This window comes from Perna viridis, chromosome 7 (genome assembly GCF_037379345.1).
Source record: "Perna viridis isolate PV_CMFRI_1.1 ecotype Kerala chromosome 7, ASM3737934v1, whole genome shotgun sequence".
In the NCBI taxonomy this organism is placed as follows: domain Eukaryota; kingdom Metazoa; phylum Mollusca; class Bivalvia; order Mytilida; family Mytilidae; genus Perna; species Perna viridis.
In genome coordinates this window covers 1,224,165-1,251,563 of record NC_142451.1, presented here as the reverse complement: position 1 = coordinate 1,251,563, position 27,399 = coordinate 1,224,165, and the positions used below count along the sequence as shown (strand labels likewise).

At 33.5% G+C, this 27,399-nt stretch overlaps 1 protein-coding gene across 6 annotated transcripts in view; it reads left to right on the top strand.

The window, feature by feature from the left end:
* The window catches only part of LOC148610888 (uncharacterized), a 45,075-nt gene that overhangs the window by 14,829 nt on the left and 2,847 nt on the right, over positions 1 to 27,399 (top strand). For 5 of the 6 annotated variants that reach the window (XM_088590751.1, XM_088590750.1, XM_088590749.1 and 2 more), the window contains 29 exons: positions 746 to 1,142; positions 1,592 to 1,729; positions 2,127 to 2,191; positions 3,351 to 3,509; positions 3,973 to 4,081; positions 5,681 to 7,390; positions 7,633 to 7,925; positions 8,374 to 8,520; positions 8,771 to 8,785; positions 10,015 to 10,143; positions 12,706 to 12,907; positions 13,343 to 13,485; positions 14,842 to 15,059; positions 16,452 to 16,604; positions 16,979 to 17,063; positions 17,367 to 17,519; positions 17,996 to 18,191; positions 18,846 to 18,928; positions 19,266 to 19,387; positions 20,572 to 21,144; positions 21,437 to 21,573; positions 22,585 to 22,645; positions 22,870 to 22,935; positions 23,292 to 23,397; positions 23,847 to 24,110; positions 25,147 to 25,242; positions 25,609 to 25,716; positions 26,040 to 26,207; positions 27,208 to 27,266. In XM_088590751.1, coding sequence (XP_088446877.1) covers positions 746 to 1,142; positions 1,592 to 1,729; positions 2,127 to 2,191; positions 3,351 to 3,509; positions 3,973 to 4,081; positions 5,681 to 7,390; positions 7,633 to 7,925; positions 8,374 to 8,520; positions 8,771 to 8,785; positions 10,015 to 10,143; positions 12,706 to 12,907; positions 13,343 to 13,485; positions 14,842 to 15,059; positions 16,452 to 16,604; positions 16,979 to 17,063; positions 17,367 to 17,519; positions 17,996 to 18,191; positions 18,846 to 18,928; positions 19,266 to 19,387; positions 20,572 to 21,144; positions 21,437 to 21,573; positions 22,585 to 22,645; positions 22,870 to 22,935; positions 23,292 to 23,397; positions 23,847 to 24,110; positions 25,147 to 25,242; positions 25,609 to 25,716; positions 26,040 to 26,207; positions 27,208 to 27,266 — 6,155 coding nt within the window. The remainder of the gene's footprint in view (positions 1 to 745; positions 1,143 to 1,591; positions 1,730 to 2,126; positions 2,192 to 3,350; positions 3,510 to 3,972; positions 4,082 to 5,680; positions 7,391 to 7,632; positions 7,926 to 8,373; positions 8,521 to 8,770; positions 8,786 to 10,014; positions 10,144 to 12,705; positions 12,908 to 13,342; positions 13,486 to 14,841; positions 15,060 to 16,451; positions 16,605 to 16,978; positions 17,064 to 17,366; positions 17,520 to 17,995; positions 18,192 to 18,845; positions 18,929 to 19,265; positions 19,388 to 20,571; positions 21,145 to 21,436; positions 21,574 to 22,584; positions 22,646 to 22,869; positions 22,936 to 23,291; positions 23,398 to 23,846; positions 24,111 to 25,146; positions 25,243 to 25,608; positions 25,717 to 26,039; positions 26,208 to 27,207; positions 27,267 to 27,399) is intronic. The other variant, XM_088590748.1, reaches the window with a different exon arrangement.

Below are 27,399 nucleotides of genomic sequence, written 5' to 3'. Positions count from 1 at the left end.
TCTACATTTTTGTTTCAAGTCCTACTTATTATTTTCTCTGGTATCTTGTCAGTGAGATCAAGGAAATTTAATATTAGTGGGAAAAGAAAATTTCACCATCAAAGAAACTTAGTATTTAGCAAAGAACAACTGAGACACAAATGCTGTACACCTGTATACTTATTTATTAAATTTGAGGGTGTCAGTTCAATTCGGGGCTTATTTATTTTACATTTAAAAGAACACTTTCTTAAACATGTATTTGACTTATTTATGAAGATTTACTTTCAAGGCTTTTTCTTACTTCTGAATGAAGCAAAAAATAATTGCTAGTGAAATAGGTTGTATTACAGTAATATCCATAAACCCAATGATTAACACATGAAAATAAAAGTAAAGAGCATCTCCATCAAAACACTTGTGAAATCACTTTTCATGACCGTAGCTGACATCCATGACAATTTGTTAGACTAGTGGTTAGATTATCTGTGATGCACTTTCAATGACCGTAGCTGACATCCATAACAATTTGTTAGTACTAGTGATTAGTTTATCTGTGATGTATCTCTTTGCAAATATGAAAGAAATGTAAAATTTGGTGTAAAAACAAAACAAAAACAAAAACATCAAAATTAAGAAGTCCCTTGCTTATATTATTTATTGTGAGGGTTTATACATTGATTTTTTTAAATGACATAATGAAGTCTCAAAAGGTCATATTTTTAGGTAAATTTTACCTCATGCTTGGATATATCATTAAATTCAGGGTCAACTAGATGACAATCCATTTGGTGAGGTGAGGAATTCATTTGGATCATTTGGTGCAAGCCCTCCCCAAGTAAGGCAAAGTCAGGGTTTAGGAGCCAGCCCTAGTCCTCCATTTACTGACCATAGTTTTGGAATAGGAGCTAGTCAGAGCCCTCAGCTTCTTTCTCAAAGTCATGGAGCCAGTCCTGGACGTTCATGGCACAGTCAGGAGTCCACTACAGCTGGAGATGTAACAGTGGAACCACCAATTAGCCCTCGGACAAGTATTGGTAGTAGAGGTCAAGCCAGCACCAGTCCTCCCAACTACAACCAACCCAAGTTCTCACTGGCATCACCTCAGCCAAGTCAGTTCCTTAGAAACAGTCAGAAATCATTACCAGAAACAAAGCAGGAAGGTGATTTCACAGTCTTATTAGTATTAACATTTCTAGATCTACTTTCTCGGACTTATGTAGGATTAAATTTATAAATAGTTGGCAAGCATGATTAACTAAGTGTGTCAATTTTGAATGTAAATGAATATTCCAGATTAAAAAACGTATTTACACAATTAGTATCAGGAAATAAGTGTAGAGTAAACCTACCGTGAAGAAAATAAAAGTTTTAGAGCAAGAGAAAACTGTAGAATAAGTCTTTTCATCAAGAAAACTGTTTTGGACTGAATATAAGCTGCAAGAAATTTAATTCATATCCCGAAACACGAAAGGAAGATGGTTATCATTATTTAAATTTCTTCCCTGCTACAAAAATAGATTGAACCTAAAAACTCCATTTTTATAAAAGAAATGATTATAAATACTGTGATTTAATGGCATTAAAGTGAAATTTGATCTTCATTTAACAGAAAAGACTGGTGCAGATCTTGCCTTTGTGAGCTCTTTATCTGTAGAAGCTGCTGAACAGAAGGCAATGGTTGATGAAATGGTGGCCCAGGGAAATCTAAGAGCTGATTTTACCATTAATGAAGATTTTGTTGCTGCAGGTACTATATACACAAATGTATAACATTTAGAAAAAGTAGTGCCTGAATAGCCCCCTCTTTGTAAAAAGAAGGCATTACTCTCCAACTTCACTAGTGGGTGGTTATTTGGAATCATCTTAACTTCAGATTATGTCACAATTATGACTCCCAATGAATGGATTTACAAATCAACGAATAGGTGGTATATTGGAATCATCTTGTGTATCTGTCGTTCCATCCGACTAAAATTTGTTGCAGTTATCTGAACTCTCAATTAATGGAGTGATTTCAAATTTGGTGTGTGGTTTTATTTTGATGGGGCATATATTTTTCGCTTATACTATTTAGGGTATTGATATAATTTGACATATTGTTGTGGTAATTGATCTTATACTGATTAGATTTAAATTGTTTACAGACAAAGCCAAGGACATGTTAGACATGGATGAACAGGAGTTTGAGAAAGAGAATGTATTCAGAGAGGTAATGTATTATGTTTACTTCAAAATATGGACATAATTACTGTATTGTATTTTTCGGACTATGAATTGATATTTATTTCAGCAAAATGTCAGCCTCGACTTATTGTCCACTTTGACTTATATAAGGATTTTTCAAGAAAGAAGTTCATTGCAAATCAAACCAGTGATCGATTGAACTGAGAAAAAAAAAATAATCGATCAGTGTTGCTATCCATTTATGAATGAATACGACGATGTTATATTAAGTCATCCCTAAGTGTTATTCTTCAAAACGGTTAAAATATATTAACAAACTCTTGAAAATATGTTAACGAAATCTTCAATCAGATCATTCCATGCTATTCTTCTCTGTATCATCCCAATTTTAGTATATGTATTGCTGATGAGTACTGGATATTTTCAGAGTTATCAGTCCTTTTATATGCAAATTTATACCCATTTAAGGTATGTCATAACACATTCGTATGTGGCGCAAATTATGATTAATAGTTATCTAATTGGCAAATTGCCACCAGATTTGAAGGTAGAAATTTTTTGTAGTATTGAATACCTGATTATTTTGTTCATTAATTACCTGTCTTAATTATGACCGATTATCCAGACTAATTTTACACCGGGGTGCGCACCCTTGACATGTTTACGATCTTAGGGTTTGAATATCAGAGCAATTGACATGGAATTAAATTAAACTAATAAAACAAATTTACAAAATACACTTTATTAGAAATGCTAACAAACAACAATATCATTTAAAGTTACTTCGCTTGAATAATATGATTTGAAAAACTTCTGCTGAGACCTACTATGGTATGTAAACATTGATGATCTAAGATGCATGTCTGACACTTGAATTATCTGGCAAAATTTGACTCTGTTTTTCGTCGTTTTAAGTCAAATTTCGGCAATTCAACTTATACATAGAAAAATACGGTATATTTCAAAATGCTTGCATTTTTCATTTCAACAACATCTATGCAAACATCTTGCTGTCTATTTAGATACATTATCCATGTCAATGAATAGGTAGAGTCTTATACATGTAGGATTCCCTATAGAAGCTCTATTTGTCATTGACATCATATATTAACATTGTAAAAGATTAAAATCTTTAGCAAAGTAAGCAATTTTACTCTTTTTAACATTTTATTTGTTTTATGTAGGATGAAAAAATGGAAGATGGTAATGTTTTTGGTGAGAGTGATTCTTGGTCATACCGTAGCAGGATGACTGTTGCTGACGATGACTGTAGAATATCTGTTGGGCAGTTCATGAAGAGTCGTTCAGGCCAACTTGGGTCGCTAGACGGTGATGGTCCTAGGGTAAGATTTCAGTATTGTCCAAAAATTACTGTAGGAGATAATAAATATTAGCTTTAACAACTGTTTTTTTTTTGTTTTACTTTATTAGGTGTATGTTTAGTAGATGTGTTTGTGTAGACTACATGTATATACCTTTGACCTATAGAAAAAAAACTTTTATATGTAAAGATGTGGTCTTATTGCAACATTTTATGTCTATTATAATCTGTCATTTTAACATTCAATTAATTCCATTATAAGTTATATGAGAACATTGAATACTTTTTTAAATACTGAACACAACAAGCCTTCAACAACAGAACTTAAAACCTTAAAAATTTGTTTTTTTTGGGGGGGGGTTTATTAAAGTTATTGTTATAAGATGCTTTTGTTGACTTCAGTAATTCATTATATGGATGTTTATATTTGTTTAAGGTTTTGGCACATTGTTAAGTAACTGAGAAGCTGTTTTTTTATTATTCAGCCTGACTTCGGAATGGAAGTAAAGACTCCCCCTAAAGACAGGAATCCATATCCTTTGATAGAGACAACAGTTGTCAATACTCCACAATCTGTCAGTATTGATGAAGATGGTAAGATTTTACAATTAATAATGAAAAAAAACCTATATAACTAAGATGTATGCTATGTAGGAATGGCAAAAGATATGAAGGTTAATACTCAGGTACTCAGTTATGATACTTGTGAGTACTTGAGTTCATGGACAAAACTTCAACATTTGATGAAAGATACTGACTTTTGTTGTGAGATGATATTTCTGCATTGCCTTTTTTATATAAGTTAAACTATGATGACATCAGCCTACATCTTAATTTAAGGCATATAAATTATCTGAGAACTCATATTCAGACCCATCGAAACCTGCCGGACCGTCGGACCTGTCCGGTAAAATTGTCCCGGGTCCGGTAAATACACGTTGCTTGTCGGCCCGGGTGTCCGATGTTTTTTTCTTACGTTAAAGAAGATTTTCTCAAAACTGAAGTGGTTTTTGTGAATAATAAAACTAGAACGTTTTAATAATTACGTGAATTAGTCTACAGTCTAGCGAGATAGTCAATCAATTTGATTGTAAACAATAATATATAACTTCCGGTTCATGCGCTACACGTCATTTCGTCCTTTGATATATCGTCCCTTCCGTTGTCTCGCTACTCGTTTACATGTGAAACATGCGGTCATTATATTGTTAAAATAATAATGAAAAAAATAATAAAGTGTATTTCTTTTACATCGAAATTGATAAAGATTAATAATTGAACATCTGATAAAACAAATTTTCATTTGAAATTTTGTTGGGTCGAACTTATTTATGGGTCGAATTTCAATTAGACAGGAAGACTGATTTCCGATTTTTAGGAACCAGATTAATTTACATAAAATAAATAATGGTGACAAATTAACAAATTCAAGAGCCCATACCCAGTAGTTTTAAAATCAGCTTGATAATAAAATGTACTTGGAGATTCCCACCCCCCATCAAAAATGTTAGCGTGTCGATAAATTGTTCAGAGTTTTTTCGGTCAGACAAATTGTTGTTCGGTCAGACAAGTCATCACCTTGTGTCTGACCGAATGTCAGATGTGCTTAAAAAAATTTCGATGGGTCTGCATATTCAAAGACTGCAACCTTGGCATTTGCATCGCTTTACCTTGAACAATAAACGTCTGACCACTGCTTCTACAAATAGCCTTTCATAACAGTTGTTTATGTACCAAAAATGGAGACATGGACACAATCTGTATCATATGTTTCAGGATAATTAGCAGTTTTAATTATAAATTAGAGAATAATGAATGATGATAAACTTTAAGGCTTCTGATGTTCCATGTAAGCGTTGATCTGTGTACAAACACCTTTACAATAAGTATCTAATCTATTGAGTGAACTGTTTTTACTTTGTTTATTGATATTAATTAGTATTACATAGGGATATTTTGTACAATTGGAAGTTAATTGGTGAATTGCATCAAGATGTTTAAAATGCAGACAAGGATATGAGTACTTAATTTGTACTTGAGTACTCTGCCTTCTGATTGAGTACTCTAGTATTCGTTGCCATCCCTAATTGATAGTCATGATAGCTTATTATACTTGTTTTATTTGCTACATTTACTTGTTTTTTCCCTCATTAAGGTTTTGTATTGGTAGTGAAACCTACTTGTATATTTCAGCAACTCTTCAAATGAGTGATCTTTCAAGGTTTATGGCCTCAGTCTCCATGTCAAAAGATCCCAAGGAAATTGCTAATATGGTGATGGCATGGTCCCAGAAACAGGCAACACTTAAACCATCAAAATTGCCTGTCAAAAGAGGAACAAATCTGAAGTTTAGAGAGAGAAATTTGTCATCAGAGGACATGAGTCTGTCTGAAATACCTGAGCACAAAGACTCTGTGGAAGTTGCTAAATTAAGTACTAATGATAATGGGAGAAATTATAGAGACTTGAAAGAGAAATCAGTAGAATCTTTTTCTATGGAGAGTAAAACTAAACCAGATGGAGAAGAATCAGACACAGAAGATAATGAACCTAAGTATACCAGCCATCAAACTCCTCCTAGGTCAAGGTCAGATAAACTTGATAAGATGACTCCACCAAGGACACAACTGGAGGACTTTGATGGATATTCACCTAGACTAAGTATTTCCAGAACTAAGTGTCAATCTCCAGGTAGTAACCATGACAGTATAAGGAGATCAATGGAGAAAATGAATAGTTATACTGATCAAATGTCTTCTTATCCTCAGAAAGATGAAAGAACACCAGTGACATCGACCAATCAAAATGCTATGTTCACTCTAGGTGGAGATGATATATTGTACGAGGCTAGAAGTCCAAGGACAAGTAATTCTGGATGGGCAGGGCACCATATTCCTGATGGGACTGAATATAGTAAGTCTTCAGAGCTTCACCATACAAGGTCACGTCAGGAGTTAGAGGGTACAGAGGATATACAGTTAGTAGATTCCAGAGGTTTTGATGCCATTTCTGAGAAACCCTCTCAACCTAAACCTCAACTGGACCGAAAACAGACCAGACATTCAGACTTTGATCCAAGAAAACACCATGCTATGCTAAAAGCTCAGGCAAATAAGCACAAACATAGTCGTTCTGCTGAGGGTATTACAATGAATGGCAGATTACAGAACTTAACTTCAACACCTGTGAAGGATTATCTAGGCCTTGACACTGAGCCTGAATTACAGAAAGGGAACAGTCATGACTTTAATATGAAAGCTTTGGAAAGTAGTGCCATTTCTAACATTAATCGCACTGATTTTTCCCACACTGTGCCTCAGTCTATTTATTCACAACAAGTTTTTTACAAACAACCTCCAGATTCTCAGACAACGAATGGCTATTCTAGTGATCCTGGTGATAAATGTTCTCAAAATAAAATGGACAGTCCTGGACGGGAACATTCAACAGCTACTAATCAAAATGATAAAACATCTGATGATGTCTTAATGCCCCCACCACAAATTCCAAGTTTTCGCCATAATTTGTTACCACAAAAGCAACAGCCAGACAAACCAACACTTCTGACGTCTGAATCAATGTTATCTACTGACTTTGCTAAGGAGTATCTTGTTCGGGAGAATCCATCAAAACTTGTTGGCAGAAATGTTCATCCTAAACCACTAGAACATCCAATAGATTCTGATGGCATGATGCCTCATAGGGATTCAGATATACCATTACCTACGCATTACGACTGGACTGAAGATAATGCCAATATCTCAACACGTTTGCCGGTTTATCAGAGTACTCCTTATAACAATAGAGATACTACCATTATAACTCCCAGCAGTATGCACACCATGATGTCAACAGGAATGATGAATGAACTCCAGGCAGAGAACTTAACTGTTTTAGATGACGGTAAGAGATGATTTAAAGGGATGTTAAATTTCTAAGATATATATATATTTGTATGTTTTTCTATCAATTTTTGTGAATACTCTTGTGAAAACTTTGAACTTCTGTTATTTTTTTTTAAACATTTTGCATATTAGTGTGTGCTCTTTTTTAAGTTTGATGTGTCAGTATTTTGATGATGATATTATAAATTTTGATTTGATGTACATTGTTCAAACTTGTGATTTTTTTCAATTTAATTGTAGAGTGTAATGCCACCAAGTCTTCTCCCAAAAGGGATAACCAACATGTTAGAACCCCACCAAGGCTTACAGCAGTTACTGCCCCTAGAATCCTCCACTTTAGTGAAGTATGTTGTGTAGGAATATCAACAGAGAAGAAACTTGAGTTGACAAATCCTACCAATAGTTGGTTAGAATGTTATTTACAAGTCCAGGAATGGACAGTGGATGGACGAGAGATGAATGTGATGAATTATCTCCCCTTTGAGATGAAGAGAAAAGTCATTATTGAGCCAAGAACATCAGAGACTGTCACTGTAAGTCAGATGTGAGGAATGTTATTTTTATGTTATATTTGTATACCATATGTATAAAAAGTTTGTAATACTCTGCTTTCAGTGATATGTTGGATTTTTGTTTTTGTTTTAATAATTGGGTATGTTTTACAAGATTTGTATGTTTATTTTTCTTAGTTTTGCTGACATAAAAATTTTAAACAGCTTTTAAACTAATTATATTTAAGGCTATTACGTTAAAATTATAGGACACTGGGGGAGGCAATTTTCGCAAGGGGACTCACACAGCATTGTTATGCTTAGTCTATATTCATTTATTTGTCAAGAGTTCTGACAACCACCCTTGTATAAAATTTAAGAAGTTTGTTCCCTCCCTCTGTACCTCATGTGTTTTAATGGAAGAGGCCTTATGTATTTATTTCAGCTGTTGTTTTACATAGACAAGATTTTGTTTGATATTATCTTGCAGGTTATCTTTATACCTAAAATGGCAGGAGCATATGTAGCCCAGTTAAATGTCACATCAAGTTTGTTTCTACAAGATAACAGTGTCCGTACTGAAAAGATACCTACAGTAGTTACACTTCAGGCCATTGCTGAAGATCCTCAAATACAGGTATTTATTTTGTTTTGTGTTACATGTAGGGGAAGGTGTACAAATGTTAGGCTATGGAAATGTTTTAGAAGCTTTTAAGCACTCTTTAAAATTTTTTAAATTTTTGCACAGTAAGGTTCAAGGTATCATTCGGATGCCTGTAAAGCATAGAAAGCTTTATTTTCACTTTTGTCGGATTTTTGTTACATATAGTTAAATGTTGAATACACTGATAGATTAGAAACAGCAACTTTTTGTTTTATGTGTCTAGTTTCTCATAAACAAGGTAAGATGTAAATATTTTCATTTAAGACATGACAGTTCATATGATTTTCATGTGAGCTGTCATGTCATGTGATCACAGTGTGTACTTTTTATATCACTTACCCCCCTTTTCTCTTAGATTTGTACCATGTCTAGAGGTGTGTGCTTTGTAGCTTTATATTTATATATGTATATAGACAGAAATGGTACATTTCTTATTTGGTCATTGTTGATCAGTTTTACTTTAGATTTCATATTAGATTTCATTTTAGGTTTCATATTGAAATAGTTGTACTCTGTTCAGAAATATAAACAAAATATTGTGTCCATTGTCTCCTTCATTAAATCTAATCTGCAATCTGATTCTGTTCCTTGCTTCCCTCAATAAACAACATTCAGTCTGTTTTGTACAAAATTTTCTGACATTCTAATTTTTTTTACCCAGCCTCACGAAGTTGTGCAGTATTATGTGATACCCTCTGAAAAGTGGCATGTCTCTCTGATGGTTTCCAGAAGATACTTAAGAATGGATTAATTAATTGTTTTGAAACTATGCACATTTTTTTGTAACATAAAATACATGTTAAGTTTAATTTTCAGCAAAATCCAAAATATAGTTTTCGAGTTTGACCATTTTGAAAATTGTGCTGTCCCTTTTTTCACCATTACCTGGTGGAGTATCACTTAATGTTTCATTAATGCCCTGTTTTTCTTAAATCTCCTTCTGAGAATAACTGATTAATTTTAGATAATTTTTTTATATAGTTGACCACTGAAAATCTTTGTGATTAATTCACAGTCGGTTGGAGTGTAAACCACAGTATAATTAACTATACTAGCATTAGGGATATTATTAATTTGATACAGTATTTATTTATGATTAGATACACTTATCTTGTATGTAGTTTTATTATACATGTAGGAGATTTCTTATTAGGTAACTGTATATCAAATTATCCACTAATATGGAAGGGAAAATAAATAGCTCTTTGTCAATTTTCTGGGCTCAATGGAAAGCTCAACCATAATAAAGCTACCACTTTGTTTAAAAATGTTAAATATTAATTGTTGTATTAAGGCATTCTTTATCATTATTATGTTATAATTATATTATAATTTTGATAATTCATGGAGAAAAAAAAATCATGTAAAAAATTTAAAAAAAATATCAATAGTAAAATGTTACTATTCACCCATAGAATGACAATTTGAACCTTTAATTTGAATGACCTTTGAACTTGAATCCTGCAGGTTAGAACAGATAGTAACAATAAGTGTATGAACTTTGGAGAGGTCGCTTGGGGATCATGCCATGAGATGTCATTACAGATCATCAACAGAGGACAAGCTACAATACCATTACGTCTTTCTATTTTACTGGTATGTAGGATTGTTTTTATACTCCCATTCAACAAATTGATGGTAGATTGGAATCACTTTTCATCTGTCCATCATTTGTCACAATTATCTCATATATAGATGGGGCATATGTTGTAAGCAGTTTTTGGTCCAATATCAACTTCCTGTTTTAATTTGTCACTAAATGGAATGACAAAGAAAATTTTAATCACAAAAATTTCAGCTCCACTTTTATGAATTGGTTTCAAATTTTGTTTGGTGCTTTATATAGATGGGGCACACATTGTAAGCAATTTTGAATACTGTCCAATATCACCTTTCTGTACCAGTGGAGGTTTGCTTAGCATGACAATTTGTGAAACTCAATTTTATCATGGTATTCAGTGTTTTCTGTTGGTTTGGGTTGCCAGTTTGTCTGTCTGTCTGTGTTCCCACAGGATCTGGTTCGTGGGAAACTTTTTTACTGTGTGGCTAAGTATGAATTTACATCTTTTATGGTTATGCTGTATAAAATGATTGTCAGTGTTGTCATGTCTGTTGGTCTTGTCATGTCTGTTGGTTTTGTCATGTCTGTTGGTCTTGTCATGTCTGTTGGTCTTGTCATGTCTGTTGGTTTTGTCTTGTCTGTTGGTCTTGTCATGTCTGTTGGTTTTGTCATGTCTGTTGGTCTTGTCATGTCTGTTGGTTTTGTCATGTCTGTTGGTTTTGTCTTGTCATGTCTGTTGGTCTTGTCATGTCTGTTGGTCTTGTCATGTCTGTTGGTTTTGTCATGTCTGTTGGTCTTGTCATGTCTGTTGGTTTTGTCATGTCTGTTGGTCTTGTCATGTCTGTTGGTCTTGTCTTGTCTGTTGGTTTTGTCATGTCTGTTGGTTTTGTCATGTCTGTTGGTCTTGTCATGTCTGTTGGTTTTGTCATGTCTGTTGGTCTTGTCATGTCTGTTGGTTTTGTCATGTCTGTTGCTGTTGGTTTTGTCTTGTCTGTTGGTCTTGTCATGTCTGTTGGTTTTGTCATGTCTGTTGGTCTTGTCATGTCTGTTGGTTTTGTCATGTCTGTTGGTTTTGTCTTGTCTGTTGGTCTTGTCATGTCTGTTGGTTTTGTCATGTCTGTTGGTTTTGTCATGTCTGTTGGTCTTGTCATGTCTGTTGGTTTTGTCATGTCTGTTGGTCTTGTCTTGTCATGTCTGTTGGTCTTGTCATGTCTGTTGGTTTTGTCTTGTCTGTTGGTCTTGTCATGTCTGTTGGTCTTGTCATGTCTGTTGGTTTTGTCTTGTCTGTTGGTCTTGTCATGTCTGTTGGTTTTGTCATGTCTGTTGGTCTTGTCATGTCTGTTGGTTTTGTCATGTCTGTTGGTCTTGTCATGTCTGTTGGTTTTGTCATGTCTGTTGGTCTTGTCATGTCTGTTGGTTTTGTCATGTCTGTTGGTCTTGTCATGTCTGTTGGTCTTTTGTTGGTTTACTTTTTTCTTGATCTTGTTTTTCAATACCTATTATGGCAATTACGCAACTTAACATATTTGGTAATTTTCAGTTAAAACCATGACTTGAGTATATGTACATTACAGTAGGAATTTCTTCAATGGATTAATGACTGAATAAAACCAAGAAAAACAAAATAAGGAGTCTCTGATTGTTTTTATTACCCCTTTTCATACCTCAATTCTGCTTTATGAAATATGTATTTTACTTTAGAGTGATTTTTTAAATTTATATTTTGCTGATAAGGCCAGTTTTTGGAGCCCCTCATGATCCTTGAGATCATATTTATCTCTTGTCGCTTTAATTTTGCCAGTTTCCACTAATTTTTGTGGTGACCTTTGACAGAATTTCATACTGTGGTTATTTCAGGCTTCCATGTTGACACCAGATGTTTGTAGCATATATTATTCATTTATTGTTCACATATTTTATGAATTAAAGTTAAAATTCTTAATTTGATGTTGTGTACTTTGTGTTTTTTTTTTAAATATGACACTGAAGAAACTTAGAGAACTATGAGGGTATAGTGTTCAGGTACATGTAATAAACTGAGAGAACTATGAGGGTACAGTGTTCAGGTAATAAACTGAGAGAACTATGAGGGTACGGTGTTCAGGTAATAAACTGAGAGAACTATGAGGGTATGGTGTTCAGGTAATAAACTGAGAGAACTATGAGGGTACAGTGTTCAGGTAATAAACTGAGAGAACTATGAGGGTACGGTGTTCAGGTAATAAACTGAGAGAACTATGAGGGTACAGTGTTCAGGTAATAAACTGAGAGAACTATGAGGGTATGGTGTTCAGGTAATAAACTTATAGAACTATGTGGGTACAGTGTTCAGGTAATAAACTTATAGAACTATGAGGGTACGGTGTTCAGGTAATAAACTTATAGAACTATGAGGGTACAGTGTTCAGGTAATGTTAAAATGAGTAATATGTATTTATGTCAAAAAAATATTTCATTTGATACTTGTTTTCATTTTGGTATATATTGTATGTAAACATTGATACTTTAATACTAATGAATAGGATAAAACTAAGTAAGTAGTTCCAGTATTTTAGAAATAGGACTTTGTTACAACTTTAGTTTTATGTTTCTGATAGAGTCAAGGATCTTGGCATGCCTTTTCCTTTGACACAAAGCTGGCTGATATCTCAGTGATTTCTCGTAGTAATAGACCACAGTCAGCATCTATCGGAAGGACAGTTATGCCACTATCAGTACCAGGGAGAAATGCTGACTCTGATCCAACAGTTTATGACATCAAAATTTACTGTAGGCCTCCAGAGAAGCAATACAATAGAGGTACAATCCAGACATATAATGTATTTTACTCTCAGGGACTTGTTAATTCTCTCTTGCTTGTATATTGTGATATGTACAATTATTATAACCAATGTTTTATATTCTTTTGTAATTGCATTGTTCAGTCATTGGGTGTCTTGTTAATAAAGCTATATGTATTTGTAAATGAGATGTGTATATTATTTTTGGGAGTATGTGTTCTAAGGTGTCATTGTTCATGGTTTTGCTAAGAAATTAAACCTGGCATAGAGGCTTTTTCATTGCTAAATTTTTTTGTGTGTGTCTACGATATCTTTAAAATAGTTCACTAAAACATTTTAAAAAAAATTAGATCTGTTGCTCATGGTGTGATGCAATCCATGAATTAAATACCTTCCCAGTAGTAACTGTTTAGATATTTATGCTTCAGGTTTTATTTGATTTTCTATTTATAAGCTATGTCTCAGTACCCTCCAACAGAAATGTTTGCCAGAGTGGAAGTTGAAGTAGACACACCCTCACACCTACCCCTAATCAGCTCTATAGATCTACATTCTGTAGTGGGTGTGGCCAAACTCCACCTCTCTAGACAGTTGGAGGTAAGTATTTCTTAATATAGGGTATGGCTTATATTGTGGGTGTGACCAAACTTTATCTCTCTAGGCAGTTTGAGGTAAGTATTTCTTATTGTAGGGTGTGGCTTATGTTGTGGGTGTAGCTAAACTCCACCTGTCGAGGCAGTTAGAGGTAAGACTATCTTATTTAAAGGCGAGCTTGTGTAGTGGGCATGCCATACTGCATCAATTTAGACATTTAGACATTGGGATAACCTAAAGGATGTTGTTTATTTACTAAGCCACAGGAAAGGTAGATACTGATGGAATGGGTATTGGGAATGTCCTGCACTGAGTTATTTACTATTTTAGGTATTATAGCTCTGCCATACTTAGAATTAAATAACACCTCTTTGTGCTAAGTGCTGTACACTTGACGATAAGTTTACAGATAAAATAGGCTGGATACACTGGATATTTTTTTTATAAAAGAGAGTGGAGTGATGCATTGTGAACATTGAAGTAGTTACTATGGCTGTTGAGGTGGTTTTAAAAGACAAACTTAAATTCTTTAATGTTTCTTATATTTGTGAAAAAGGCTAATCACAATAATTAAGACTATATTTTGATGGATAGGAATTTACTTGATATCACCAAAAAATGACAACAATACATTAATCAAGTAGAAATGGTAGAGTGTACCCATATAATGTTGACTGTAAATCCATATATTGCGATGAATAACAACCTAAAATACCCAACGTGGCTAACTTTGAAACAGTTTAGTTTGTATGTTTAAAAAGTCTTATTTTTATCTGTAAGAATTTTAAGTTCCAGATTTTTAGGAGCTCAATTTACTGTATAAGTACATTTATTTGTGGACATAAATTATCATGGTGTGTCAACATTTTGTGGACATAAATTGTCATGGTATGTCATCATTTTGTGGACATAAATTGTCATGTTTTGTGGACAAAAATTGTTATGTTGTGTCAACAATTTGTGGACATAAATTATCATGGTGTGTCAACATTTTGTGGACATAAATTGTCATGGTGTGTCATGTTTTGTGGACATAAATTGTCATGTTGTGTCAACAATTTGTGGACATAAATTGTCATGGTGTGTCAACATTTTGTGGACATAAATTATCATGTGTCAACAATTTGTGGACATGAATTGTCATGGTGTGTCAACTTTTTGTGGATTTATGGAGTGTAAAATTCATTGATTTCTTTTGTAAGTTTTCCATGAAAATTTCTCTTTTTTTGGGGGGGAATAGAATTTGTGGTTTGACTAAACTACACATACCACAAATATTGAAACTATGAAAAAAAATATCATCAGCAGTATATCTTTAGATTGTTTTTGATCATTCTATCATCAGTGGTATCTTTACAGCAACTTCAGTTCAAGACCCATGTAAACCAGAAATCTGGTCAGACCTTTAATCTTAGGAATGCTGGAAACATCAACATGGAATGTTTGTTGGGTGTTATAGAGTACCAGGAATACTTCACTGTTAATCCAGCACAGTTTACCATACCACCAGGACAGGAGAGACCTGTTACTGTGTCATTCAATCCTGTCAGAGGGTTTACTGTTCCTTCATTTGAAACGTAAGTTTTCTTTTATTACCCCTGGGAAGTGATCAAGCTGGTTGTCAGCTGTGGACACAACTCCTCAGAAACCGCTGAACAGAATTTGACCAAATTTTGTAGGATTGTTTGTCACCATGTGTAGTCGATCATACGTAACCGCTATTTTGATTCGACAGTTTTTATGGGAGTTATGGGACTTTGTTTATTTTTCATGTTGCTTTTTTTTGCGGATTTTTTTGTTGTTGTATGAAGAATTATTAACCTAACTTAATTTGATTCATTAAGATACCTTAACGTTGAATCGCCACATGGACTTATGAAAACACATGAAGGGGACATATGGCTACTTGTAGCATTCTTGTTCCTTTTTAAAACATTTTTGTATTATATATAATATTGGATTCACCCTGTCTGTCCACATTTTTGGTAAGTACAACTCTTCCATAACTGCGTAAGGGATTTTGATGAAATTTTGTAGGAAGATTGGGCATCATATGTAGATGTGCATGAAGGAATATAATTACTATTGGAGCACTCAAAAGGGAGGAAATCCAACTTAAGTGTTTTAAATGCTAAAACCTTGTAAGTGCAACTTCTCCTTAACTGCTCAAGGGATTTTAATGAAATTTTATAGGAAGGTTGGTCATCTTATGAAGATGTGCACTAAGAAATTGAATAACTGTCTGAGGACTCCAAAAGGAGATGGTCCAACTTAAGATTCATGTGTGCAAGTCATCCTAACCTGCTCCAGGGATTTAGTTGAAATTTATAGAAAGGTGGAGCATCATATGTAGATGTGCACGAAGGAATATAATTACTATCTGTAATGGAGATAATTAAGAGAAGTACAGTAAACTACATTTGAAGCAGGGGTTTTCTCTTCGTCAGCTTGCTCACATTATTTCCAGTTTCCATCTAAAGTACTTCTGTGGTTTCTTATATGGTTTCTCAGAGTGTTGCAGGGGTATCACCTAGTGAGCTTTGGTGAAGGGTTTTCTACTTTAAGATGGTTAGGATTTAAATGTCATGAAAGAAGTTGAAAATTTTGCTTTTCTGGGATTAAAAGAAAGGCAAATATACTTAATGAATAGACTTAATAAGTAGACTTAATGAGTAGACTCAATGAACATATATGAATGAAATAATGATTGGAGTTAAGTGTTCAGTGATTATGTATTTGTATTTTATCTGTAAGATCCAACAGCAAGCGTATAGCAAAGAAAAGACTTTCCTCTTTTATTAGACTGCATTCTACCTGGAAAGTAGTTAACAAAATGTAGGTCGCTCAGATGCTTTACATATATATTTATTATACCATTCTTCTCAAATTTCCTCTCATTACTTTAAGGATAAACTTTTCAAGAAATATTTGGAACTACAATGATTATATTCAATTTTTTTTTCTTCCAGAATTTTGTTGATGAGAATTTTGCCACAAGGTCCAGATTATGATCTGCCAATCCGAGCTGAGGTCCAGAAAGAGGCTGTTGTTTATAGAGGGCCAGTGTTGCTAGGAGACAGACAGTTTATTGACTTTGGTGGTGTTGCTATGGGTAAATCTTTGTAAGTTAAGTAGAAAAATACCATATATATATGTGATTTCCTGTAAAATATAAAGAAGTAAAACAGTTTAATAAGTTTAAAAGATGTATTTTGTTACATGGTCTGACATTAAATGTGGTCCTATTGCCCAGTAAAACTGTCATTCAGAACCATACTTTTCCAAATGACAACCAACTTCAGATCCACCTAGTTTAAAAACTGGACAAGTAGAATTTCCATTCACTTACTTGCCATAGGGACAAGGTTATCAAAATCTTAACGTCATACCTGATATTAAATTTTAAAGTCATAATTTATATTAAATCTTTGATGAAAGTTTATTGACAATTAACTCAGAGTAGGAGTTGACTACAGATTTACTTGCTTTGTTTCAGGGTAAAGAGATATACACTGAAGAATGTAACCTCATCACAGCTGAAGTTATCATTGGAGATCAGATCTGATACTGACAGCTTCCAGGTATATAGAGGTTTAAATTAGACCATTCAAAATTATTAACTGATAAGGCAGACACTGCATCATAAAGTGTAGCAAAACATTCTTTGGGTTTACAATAAACATGAAAACTGAATTTTCTGATGCATTGCTTATTAGTTGTTACAAACAGACTGATTTCAGACATGTCTGTTCCTTGACTATTAATGGTAAATTTGTTTCTGACTCTTTCAGTAATTGATTATTGATGTTAAGTGATTTGAAACATGACTGTTTCGATGTTGAAGTGATTCCATGTAACTGTAACTAAATTACTATGTATTGTAGTTATTGTGGAATGACAGAAGATCATACACACGAGAGTTACTGGTAAATGGAGGAGATAAATTTCTTGTCAATGTAGAATATCGCCCGTCAGCTGTAAGGCAACATCATGGCAAGCTGGTGGTAAAACCTGTTGGCATGGCTGTTAAATACTCTGTAATTATTATATTTCTTAGTGTGTATGGTAGTTAATATAATGGTTCAAATCTTCTCCAGGAAGGAGTGATTTGTAACTTGTGAGCTTAAGGGAGCATATGAAAATCTGAATTTCACCTAAGAAATTGGAGAAAGGATATAAGCCAAGCCTTATATAATGGAGAAATGGTTTCTCCTATGAAAAATATTTGGGGGGATGGCTCTCATGAAATTTCAGTAAACACTTGATGGTTAGAAAGTCAAATGCATACATGTATTTAATCACTAAGTGTTATCAGTGTTAACCACATATCAGATTTTGTTGATGAAGTAGACTATCTTTGTGGTTGTCTATTGTTCAGGTGTCATTAGCTAGTATAATGTATTTGAATTGGCATTAAATGTTCACTTATTTAACATCCCAAGAATGTAGCAAAAATTATCTTTTGAAATGGCTTGATGATAAAGTTGACAAGACCATATTGTTATTTTTATAGATTCCATTAGAAGGATATGGAGGTACCAATCTATTGGTTATGGAAGGTGCCAGTATAATTGAGGGCAACAGTGTTACAGATCAGAAATATTTACTGAATTTCTCTGGTATAGAGCCTAACAAATGTCAGATACAGAAAATCTCACTGAGAAACGTTGGTTCAAGAGCTGCTTATGTCAAAGGTTTATGCTTCACAGGTAGGAACTCAGAAACATTGCCTCTAGAGTTTATAAGTGTCAACAAGTTTGTATAATAGTTTTACTTAGCAAGTCTAAACTAATACTAATACTTGCATAGTAAGGTTCAACATTTTTGGGTTCAATCATTTTGCCTGATTCTTGCAAAGATTTGTACATAATTATACCCCATCTCAACAAGTGGGTGGTATATTGGAATCACCTTGTCTGTCATTCCATCCATCCGTCTGAATTTCATCGCTATTACTTCGGCTCTCTGTGGATGGATTGATTTCAAATTTTGTGTTTGACTTTATAAAGATGATGCATACAGTGTTAGTGATTTTGAGTGCTGTCTAAACATCAACTTCTCATTTTGTAGGACTTTGCCATTTTTCACTGTATGGAATGATAGATAAAATTTTTATCACAAAATTCTTGGCTCCTATTGATGGATTCGTTTCAAATTTGGTTTATTTCTTCATATGGAAGGGGTAATAATGGTTCTTTATATGGATGAGTTATACATGGTGATGTTCGATATCAACTTCCTGTATGAGTAGCACAACAACACATGCAATTTCCTGTTTTACTATGATATATGATATTATGTGTTGCATTATTTTGTATTGATTTCAATTGGGCAAAATATTCTATTCTATTTTTTATGTACAGATCCAAGCTGTAAACACCTAGTCAGACCTCCAAGGGTTCTTATAGAACCTAATGAAATGGTGATTAAAGCAAAAGGAGCCAGTGTAAGTAGCATTATAGATGTATTATATCTTGATCATGTAATGTGTCAGATGCTTGTTAGACTAAAACAGAAGTAATGTGGACATTAACATTGATAGGAGTAAAAATGTACTGTAAGAGAGAATTTTGTCAGTAGCTTGGCAGCTGAATATTAGTTAGTTGTCTGAGATTAAGAAATTAACTAAGTTCATAATGCAGGGAAATGTCACATCACAAATACAATGAAGCAACATCTGATGGTTAATATTTCATCCTGTCTGCTCCATTAAATTTAAGTACAACTCCAAAATGTGAATCAGCTTTTGTAAGACATTACTGGATCTTAACTACTTTTTTCAGTGTATAACAGTTGTGTTTAACCCAACAGAGAGAGAATGTGCCCTGTGTAGTGAGGGGAGAGAAATAGTAGCAGTTGTCGGGTTTCTCTGCGGTGATGAAGTTAGTCGACAGAGGATGAGAAGGTTTGTAGTACACATGGTCGGCTTTCTCTTTGGTGATGAAGTTAGTCGACAGAGGATTAGAAGGTTTGTAGTGCACATGGTCTGCTTTCTCTTTGGTGATGAAGTTAGTAGTCAGAGGATGAAAAGATTTGTAGTACACATGGTCGGCTTTCTCTTCACTGATGAAGTTAGTTGACTGACAATGAGAAGGTTTGTAGTGCACATGGTTGGCTTTCTCTTTGGTGATGAAGTTAGTCGACAGAGGATGAGAAGGTTTGTAGTGCACGTGGACGGCTTTCTCTTTGGTGATGAAGTTAGTTGACAGAGGATGAAACGGTTTGTAGTACACATTGTCGGCTTTCTCTTTGGTGATGAAGTTAGTCGACAGAGGATGAGAAGGTTTGTAGTACACGTGGTTGACTTTCTCTTTGGTGATGAAGTTAATCGACAGAGAATGAGAAGGTTTGTAGTACATATGGTTGACTTTCTCTTTGGTGATGAAGTTAGTCGACAGAGAATGAGAAGGTTTGTAGTGCCCATGGTCGGCTTTCTCTTTGGTGATGAAGTTAGTCGACAGAAGATGAGATGGTTTGTAGTACACATGGTTGGCTTTCTCTTCACTGATGAAGTTAGTCGACAGAGGATGAGAAGGTTTGTAGTACACATGGTTGGCTTTCTCTTTGGTGATGAAGTTAGTCGACAGAGAATGAGAAGGTTTGTAGTACACATGGTTGACTTTCTCATTGGTGATGAAGTTAGTCGACAGAAGATGAGAAGGTTTGTAGTGCCCATGGTCGGCTTTCTCTTTGGTGATGAAGTTAGTAGTCAGAGGATGAGAAGGTTTGTAGTACACATGGTTGGCTTTCTCTTTGGTTATGAAGTTAGTTGACAGAGGATGAGAAGGTTTGTAGTACACATGCTTGAATGGGAAAGATTCTTTTCAACTGAGGTTGTGTTTATTTTAACTTCTCTGGCTTCTTTGACAAATATCAAAGAAAAAAATATAAAAAATAAGGATAAAGCTACATGTATCACTGGTTTGATGTAAGAGTTGGGACAAGGAATGTGAATATGTACAGTCACATATATTATCCAGTTAGTACATGTAAAGATGTTTTATCAGTATGAAAAAGTAGCTGTTGTTAGCTTGCTTCTGTTATGTATAAATTCTTATGTAACCTTTAATTTATATAATCTCTTTTTAGGGTCATTCGTCAGAGTAAAGGTCATAAGAGTAAAATTCAAAGGTCCATATGTGACGAAAATATTTTACATTGTACGAACTTTAACCTGCCATTTATGGATGAAGACATGGTACCTGACCTGCCTTCTGTTATCTCAGATGTTGGTCCATCAAAAGACATTGATCTGTTCTATAGAAGCATGTCCAAGGTCAGTCTGACCTTGGTAGCCTCAGCTGCTCAATCTGGTGTCTATTCAGATCATGGAAGTAACTTTACAACAACCATTCAGAATGGTGGTGATTATGGAACTCCACAAAATAGTCGCTGTAATTTAGCATCTTCAGTTCCTGTAGACTATTTGTCTGACCATTTGTCATCTAAAAATACAAAAGGAATAGTGACACATGATCAACCTTATAATTTACCTCCTAGGATTCCTCAGTCTTCCATACCAAGTCAGGCAGCAGACAGACTTTACAATACTGCTGGGACCATTAGAATGTCTTCCATGCCATCTAGTCACCTAGCAACCAGCATGCCCTCTGGTTCCCATGTGAATGACATATCAGTAGTACCAGTAAAACATACAGACAAGTAATTGATAAATTAGCAATATTTGATTCCAGTAAACAGTTGTATACAACCAAACTTAAGAACTTAAAAAAATAATTTAATGTTAATTAGAGTGTATAACATTTGGTAGTTAGTGAGATGAATGATCCAGTTGTGTTCTACATGGTTTACAACCATGAACCATTTACATTCTTAATAGCTCGGAAAAAATTTTTTAAGTACATTCAGCACTGCAGTAAAAAATATATATAATTTCATGCAAAATCAATTTTCTAAACACCATTTTTATTAACAATTATTTGATTTTTTATAGCGGCAGAGAATCTGTTTCCAACACAATGCCTGGGCCTTTGATAGGGCCTTTATTTACACAGTCCTTGATGCTAGACAAGGATAAATCAGACTGGGCTCTAAAACCCGAACAACTCATACTGCATGCTCCTTCTAAAGGTAAAGTATACTAATACTGTTTTGTTATACAATTTTTTATATGACTGCAAACAATTTGCTGATGTAGAATGTTATGGTGCAGTTGTAGTCTGGGGACGCTTCTTTTCTATGTGATAGTTGTGGTTGACCAATTGTTCTGAAATTTTAATATGATTTTACTGACCCTTAAAGGATGGTTCCTATTTAATTTGGACTTACTGTTATTACCTACTGTTTGAAAACAAGGGTTCAAAAAAGGTAAAAATAAGTGTTTTATTAAAACCCATGTAGAATGTTTGTTTTTTTTTCCCCAATTTTAAATAATCTTTTTTTATTGTGTTCCTTATTTAATTCTGGTAAATAAATGTATTCAGCAGATTGTATGTGTTGACGACTGTTTTCAAGTTATAGTGGGTCAAAGTCAGGCTATGACAAGACTTTTTAATTTTTGGTCCAATTTCGAAATATGTTATCATTTGATTTATCATAAAAATCCCTGCTTGCATTTTTCAATCAGATTTCAGATGTCTATTAGTTATAAGGGGTCAAAGGGGCCACATTTTTTATTTTTGGTTTGATATTGAAAATTTTAAAATTATTTCAAAATTTTGTGCAATATAGTTTCCAAACCATTTGATTTGTCCATAATAAATTGTGCTTATGCTTATATGTGTCAAAAGATAATATTGTGTCCACACTTCCCAACTGTTCATAGTTTGACCACTGCAGTCGTATCATGCTGTGCTTGTCGACTTCTTAATAAGTTTGAATTGGTTCAGTAATATTGATCTACATGTATAAGTGGTCAACATCAAAGTTCAGATGAATACAGAATTTATTTGTTACAAGTACATACACATATTTGTTAAGTTGCCTTTTAAAATATTCTTCCTATGGGTATAAAAAGGCTTTAAAATTACTGAATAAGTGATACAGTATTCTTTCTCACAAAACACCAACTATGTGATGATATATTCATTGCTGGTATGCTGTATTCTTATCCCTTTATTTATATAAATTTACTTATTTTAGTTGATGACCGACCTGAAGTTTCAAAGTTCCAGATCATTAACTTCTTGAACAAGGAAATGAGGTTAGTTAATTTTCACATCAATGGTTTGTTTCCACCCTTGTAGTATTGTATAATTATTTTGAAGGCATGAGATGTTAGGGTAACACTAAAGGTTTTGCAATCAGATATAACGTGTTAAATGAAATGTTTAACAAAAATGGGGGCAACAGTTGAGCCTGAGCTGTGAATGATAACCATGCTTGAAGCTTCCTAAATAAATGTGTTATGGTTAACTGTTTTTACAGGTTTAAGATGTCATGGCTTGGACAATGGGTAAAAATTACACCTGAAACAGTAACTGTTCAACCAAAGTAAGTCTTATTTGTCTAAAGCTTGGTTTAAAAGTATTTCTTATTTGTTCCTTGACCTTTTGAATTGGCTTATTATTTTCAATGATGAAGAAGTTCGGTGTATTCATTTTACTAAATTAATCAACAGAGCAAACTGTTTATACTGAATATTGAAACTTGAATAGATGACTATACAAATTGAAATTTTGAATAGTTATTTTGTAGTTAATTGTTTAAAATTATGGTGCAACTAATCCATGGTTATTCTAGGAAATTGTTTTTGATAAAGTACCTGTATGAATCAGTTCTATCATAGTTTCCTAGTTATTCATTAGTTATACCATGTAACAGTTCTATATAATACTGTATCATTAAAGGAGTACAACATCAATATGTATCAGTCCCAGTGCAAGAGTTTTCCAGAATATGGAGACATTACCATGGCGAGGAACTGTTCATGTGTCATGTGGAGAGCAGTATAAGGTACAATGATCCTTTTAATCTTGAAATACAGAATCAACTGCACATAGCAAAACATTACAAGATAATATATGATATATTGACTCAGTCAGTTATCATAACTCAGTTTAGAAAACTAATATTATTGCAGGGGAGATAATATGCTAGTTCAGTATTTGACTTCCACTTTTTGTGCTTTAATTCCTTTTAAGCAAATAAGGAAGCAATACCATTTTTAGTGGAGTCCGTGTTGCTCATTTGCTTTTGTTACTTTTTATGTATGATTTTAGTTACTTTATGTTCTTTGTTGTGTAAGTCTGTTTTCCATGTCTGGTCTTTGTCCCTGGATTGCATTCTTTTGATTACTGCTATAACCTTGGTTCCCTTGATTACTCTTTTAATGGATGATAATTTATTTTTTTGAAGTCTGTAAATTGGAAAGAAATGATATTTGTAGATTTTTTTACTGTTAGACTCTACAGGTTCAGATAAGAACTGATATACAAACAGAAGAAGATGCTGCAAACAGAAATCTGGCTCCATTGTACAAACAGGTGTCGTCTGCTACATCAATCTGTATCCCTGCTGAGAATCGAGGGGTTCAGGTCAACACATCACAGGTCAACTTTCCACCAACCAAAGTAGGAGACATGTCTGAGACCTATGTAGACTTAACTAATGTGGCCAGTGAAAACCTGAGGTGGACAATCTCCATATTTGCTCCTCCCTATGTGAAGGTACTCATTAAGATATGGCCTTTGTTACCATGAGGACATGTTATCACAGTGCTATAGTTAACCCAGATTTGACATCATATGAGCAATTCTATGGATGATTCTGGAAAAGTAGATGATGCTTACCCTATTGGTGCACCATGTTGCTCATTTGTTTCTTTTATTATTGGGTGTATTTTTTAGATAATTTGTTTTACTTTTTGTGTTTTTGTGTTTTATTTGTCTTGTCTTTGTCCCTGGATCAAGAATTTCCTGTTCCTGGTTCTTATAATGGTCTCCTTGCTGTTACTATACTTTAATATCCTTGATTCTGAGGTAGGCATTTAAGTGTATTATCTTGTGTAAAGTTGTGATTGGTAAGAAATGGTGGTCAGCATTCAACCTTGATTTCACAATTCAAAAATAATTTAAAAAAATATAGGGTTAACCATGTGTAATTTAATTGAACAGAATTTTAAAAATTCTTCCAAACATTTTTTTAAACACATAGTCATTTAACCCTTACAATGCTGCACAGTAAATACAACATTGGGCTGCCACTGCTGCATTTTCTAATATTTTTATGCTCAAACTGTACACCTAATTTTAAGCTTTTATAACTTTTTTTATCATTGGGCAAACAAAAAAAGTTATCTATAGATTGGAAGTTATAATAATTTTACTTTAATTTGGACTTATATTGAATCCATCAAATTCATTAAAATATATTTGGATAAAGTCTGCGTCTTTATTGTCCACTATTTTGCTTCACATTTCGTTGATTCACCTTCAACTTTATGCTTTTTCTGCAAAATTTTCCCAAACATATTACCTAGATTTTAAACACAGAGATGATATTGATATGCTTTAATGATATCAGGTAAAATATAGAGGTCTCTAGAGTGATTTAAACTCTATGGCTGACTGTCAAAATTTAGTAGTGAAAAATTACTTATGTTGCGAGTAGTAGCGACAGCCAAACATTTCGTCAAGACATAAGGGTTAAAAGATGTAGGTCATTTTGTTATTAACATTTTTTTTTATAATTTTCTATTTGTAGGGGGCAGATAACTCCAAAGATGTATTTAGAGCTACCTATAAAGTGTTTTCATTTTCTGAGAAGTACGGACATCTTGAGGGGAACCAGTCAACCCAGGTAAACAACTATAAATAACTGTACATAGATACAACAATAACAATAACAGTAACAGATTATCACTGAAGTTGTTTATCAAAAACATTACATATTAAACATATGAACACAGTAATCACAATTTTGTGCGAGTTTTGCCATGAATTGAAAAGTCTTACATACATGTATTTCAGACATGACTTTCTTCCGCTTTTTCAAATCCTGATTTTTCCATTATGGTTCTTTTTCTTTTACTGTATATATACTTCTAATTTTGTCAATGTCCTCTTTGTTTGTTGACCTCGTATTAAAACCATGTCTGATTGTTTTATACCCCATACTGTGTATTTACTGTGTATTAGATTAGACATGTTTTGATTTATATTTCAGATTTGTGTTCAGTTCATGCCACGGTCACAAGGAGCATTTTCTCAGTATTGGGAGGTTCAGTCTAGAGGCAGTACCTCCAACAGTGTTAGAATAGAACTCAAGGGAGAGGTTTGCATGCTTTCTTAACATTTGTGTAATTTGTAGAAAAATACTTAAAATTATTTCTATACGTATAAGAATAATATTTCATCTTTAATTTAGTTTGATAAAAAGTTTTCTATTTCTTTCGAGAACATGGTCTGATTTCATAAAGAATCTGAAATTGAGTTTTCATAAATCCTTCCTCAACTCAAATTTCGACAAATCAAATTGCTTGAATTTGAAGATTTGAGGAAAAACTCAGAGATTTTTTTTATGAAACTGGCTCTTGATGATATAAATTCTTCATACTGTATTTTACCCTCTGTAATCACACAAGCATTCCTTTCCAGGGTTTTGATGAGGAGAAAAAAACAAAGGAATCAGAGACTAGGAAGAGAACTGATGCTTTGTTTACTCTGGAGAATGAGCAGGAAACACAAGAATTCCTTCCATGTGATATTGGACATGTTCAAATGATCAAAGTTCAGCTCAAAAATAGGTCAAGTGCTCCACAAATAGTAAGTGGTAATCTGCTACACTAATATTGTTATTGCATTGCCACCTTTATCATAAAAGTCTTATCAAGATAAGATATGTACCTATTCTTAGGTTCATTAAAATGTTGAATTAGATATGATAAGGTACTGTTCAGGTTAATGGTGTTTAGGGATTCAGTAGTGTTGACCCTCATTCTTAGTTTTTATGCTGGGCAAATTGTCAAAAAAATGAGTGAAGTGGAAAATATGAATGATACACTTTAGTTACAATTAATGTCACTTGGTATTTGAAAATTCTAAGTATTGATTGTAATCTATCATGGTCTTATCATATTAATATTTTGATTAAAAATTTCAAAGAAAATGGCTGTGTTAAAGTATCTTGGAAGTTTTATGTCTACTGAACTCTAAAAGTATACAACTCTGTTATTTTCCACATTTTAATTATTTTTGTACTGTATGGTCCAACTTGAAAAGTGTAAACAATCCAATGTATTGTTTGAAAAAGTGAGATGGATGCCAATGACTGATTTCTATATATATATAATCAATTAACACCTGAGTACAGTACTTATATGTTTTTATTAAATTTGTTCACCAAATAACTTCTAGAAGTACTAGACAGTGTGACAGTAACATATTATTTGTGCCATGAGGCAGAATGGAATATTTCAAATGATCATAATCATTATATCATTTTTTGTTTTTTGTTTTTTAATAACATGAAAACAAAAATCATAAATTGTACATTGATTGAGAGTTTCAAAAAGCATATTTAGAAAATTATTTTAGTAATGCTACTGCTGATATCTGATATTTCATTTTGTGTAGTTAATATTTTTGTCATTTTTTTAAGTCACTTTTATTTATTCTTTATGTTGTATACTATGTACATATATATATACAGGACCATAATGTAAACTGGTTCATGGTCTAAATATGCTGTTTAAATGAAGGAGATTGACATTACTGTAGAATGAACTATGGAATGGCTATGTTAACAATCCTGATTTATTTTTAGGTTGAAGTTGTTCCACCACAGCTTCCTTTTGTAGTTAAACACTCCAGTTTTACTCTGAAGTAAGTCCACAAATTCACTTTACATTGAAAGATTATATTTGCTAATTCTATTACTTAATTGATGAAAGGTAAAGTTAGGAGATGTAGAGTATATTTCTTTGTATTCACTTTTCCTTCCGTGAACTTAAATTTG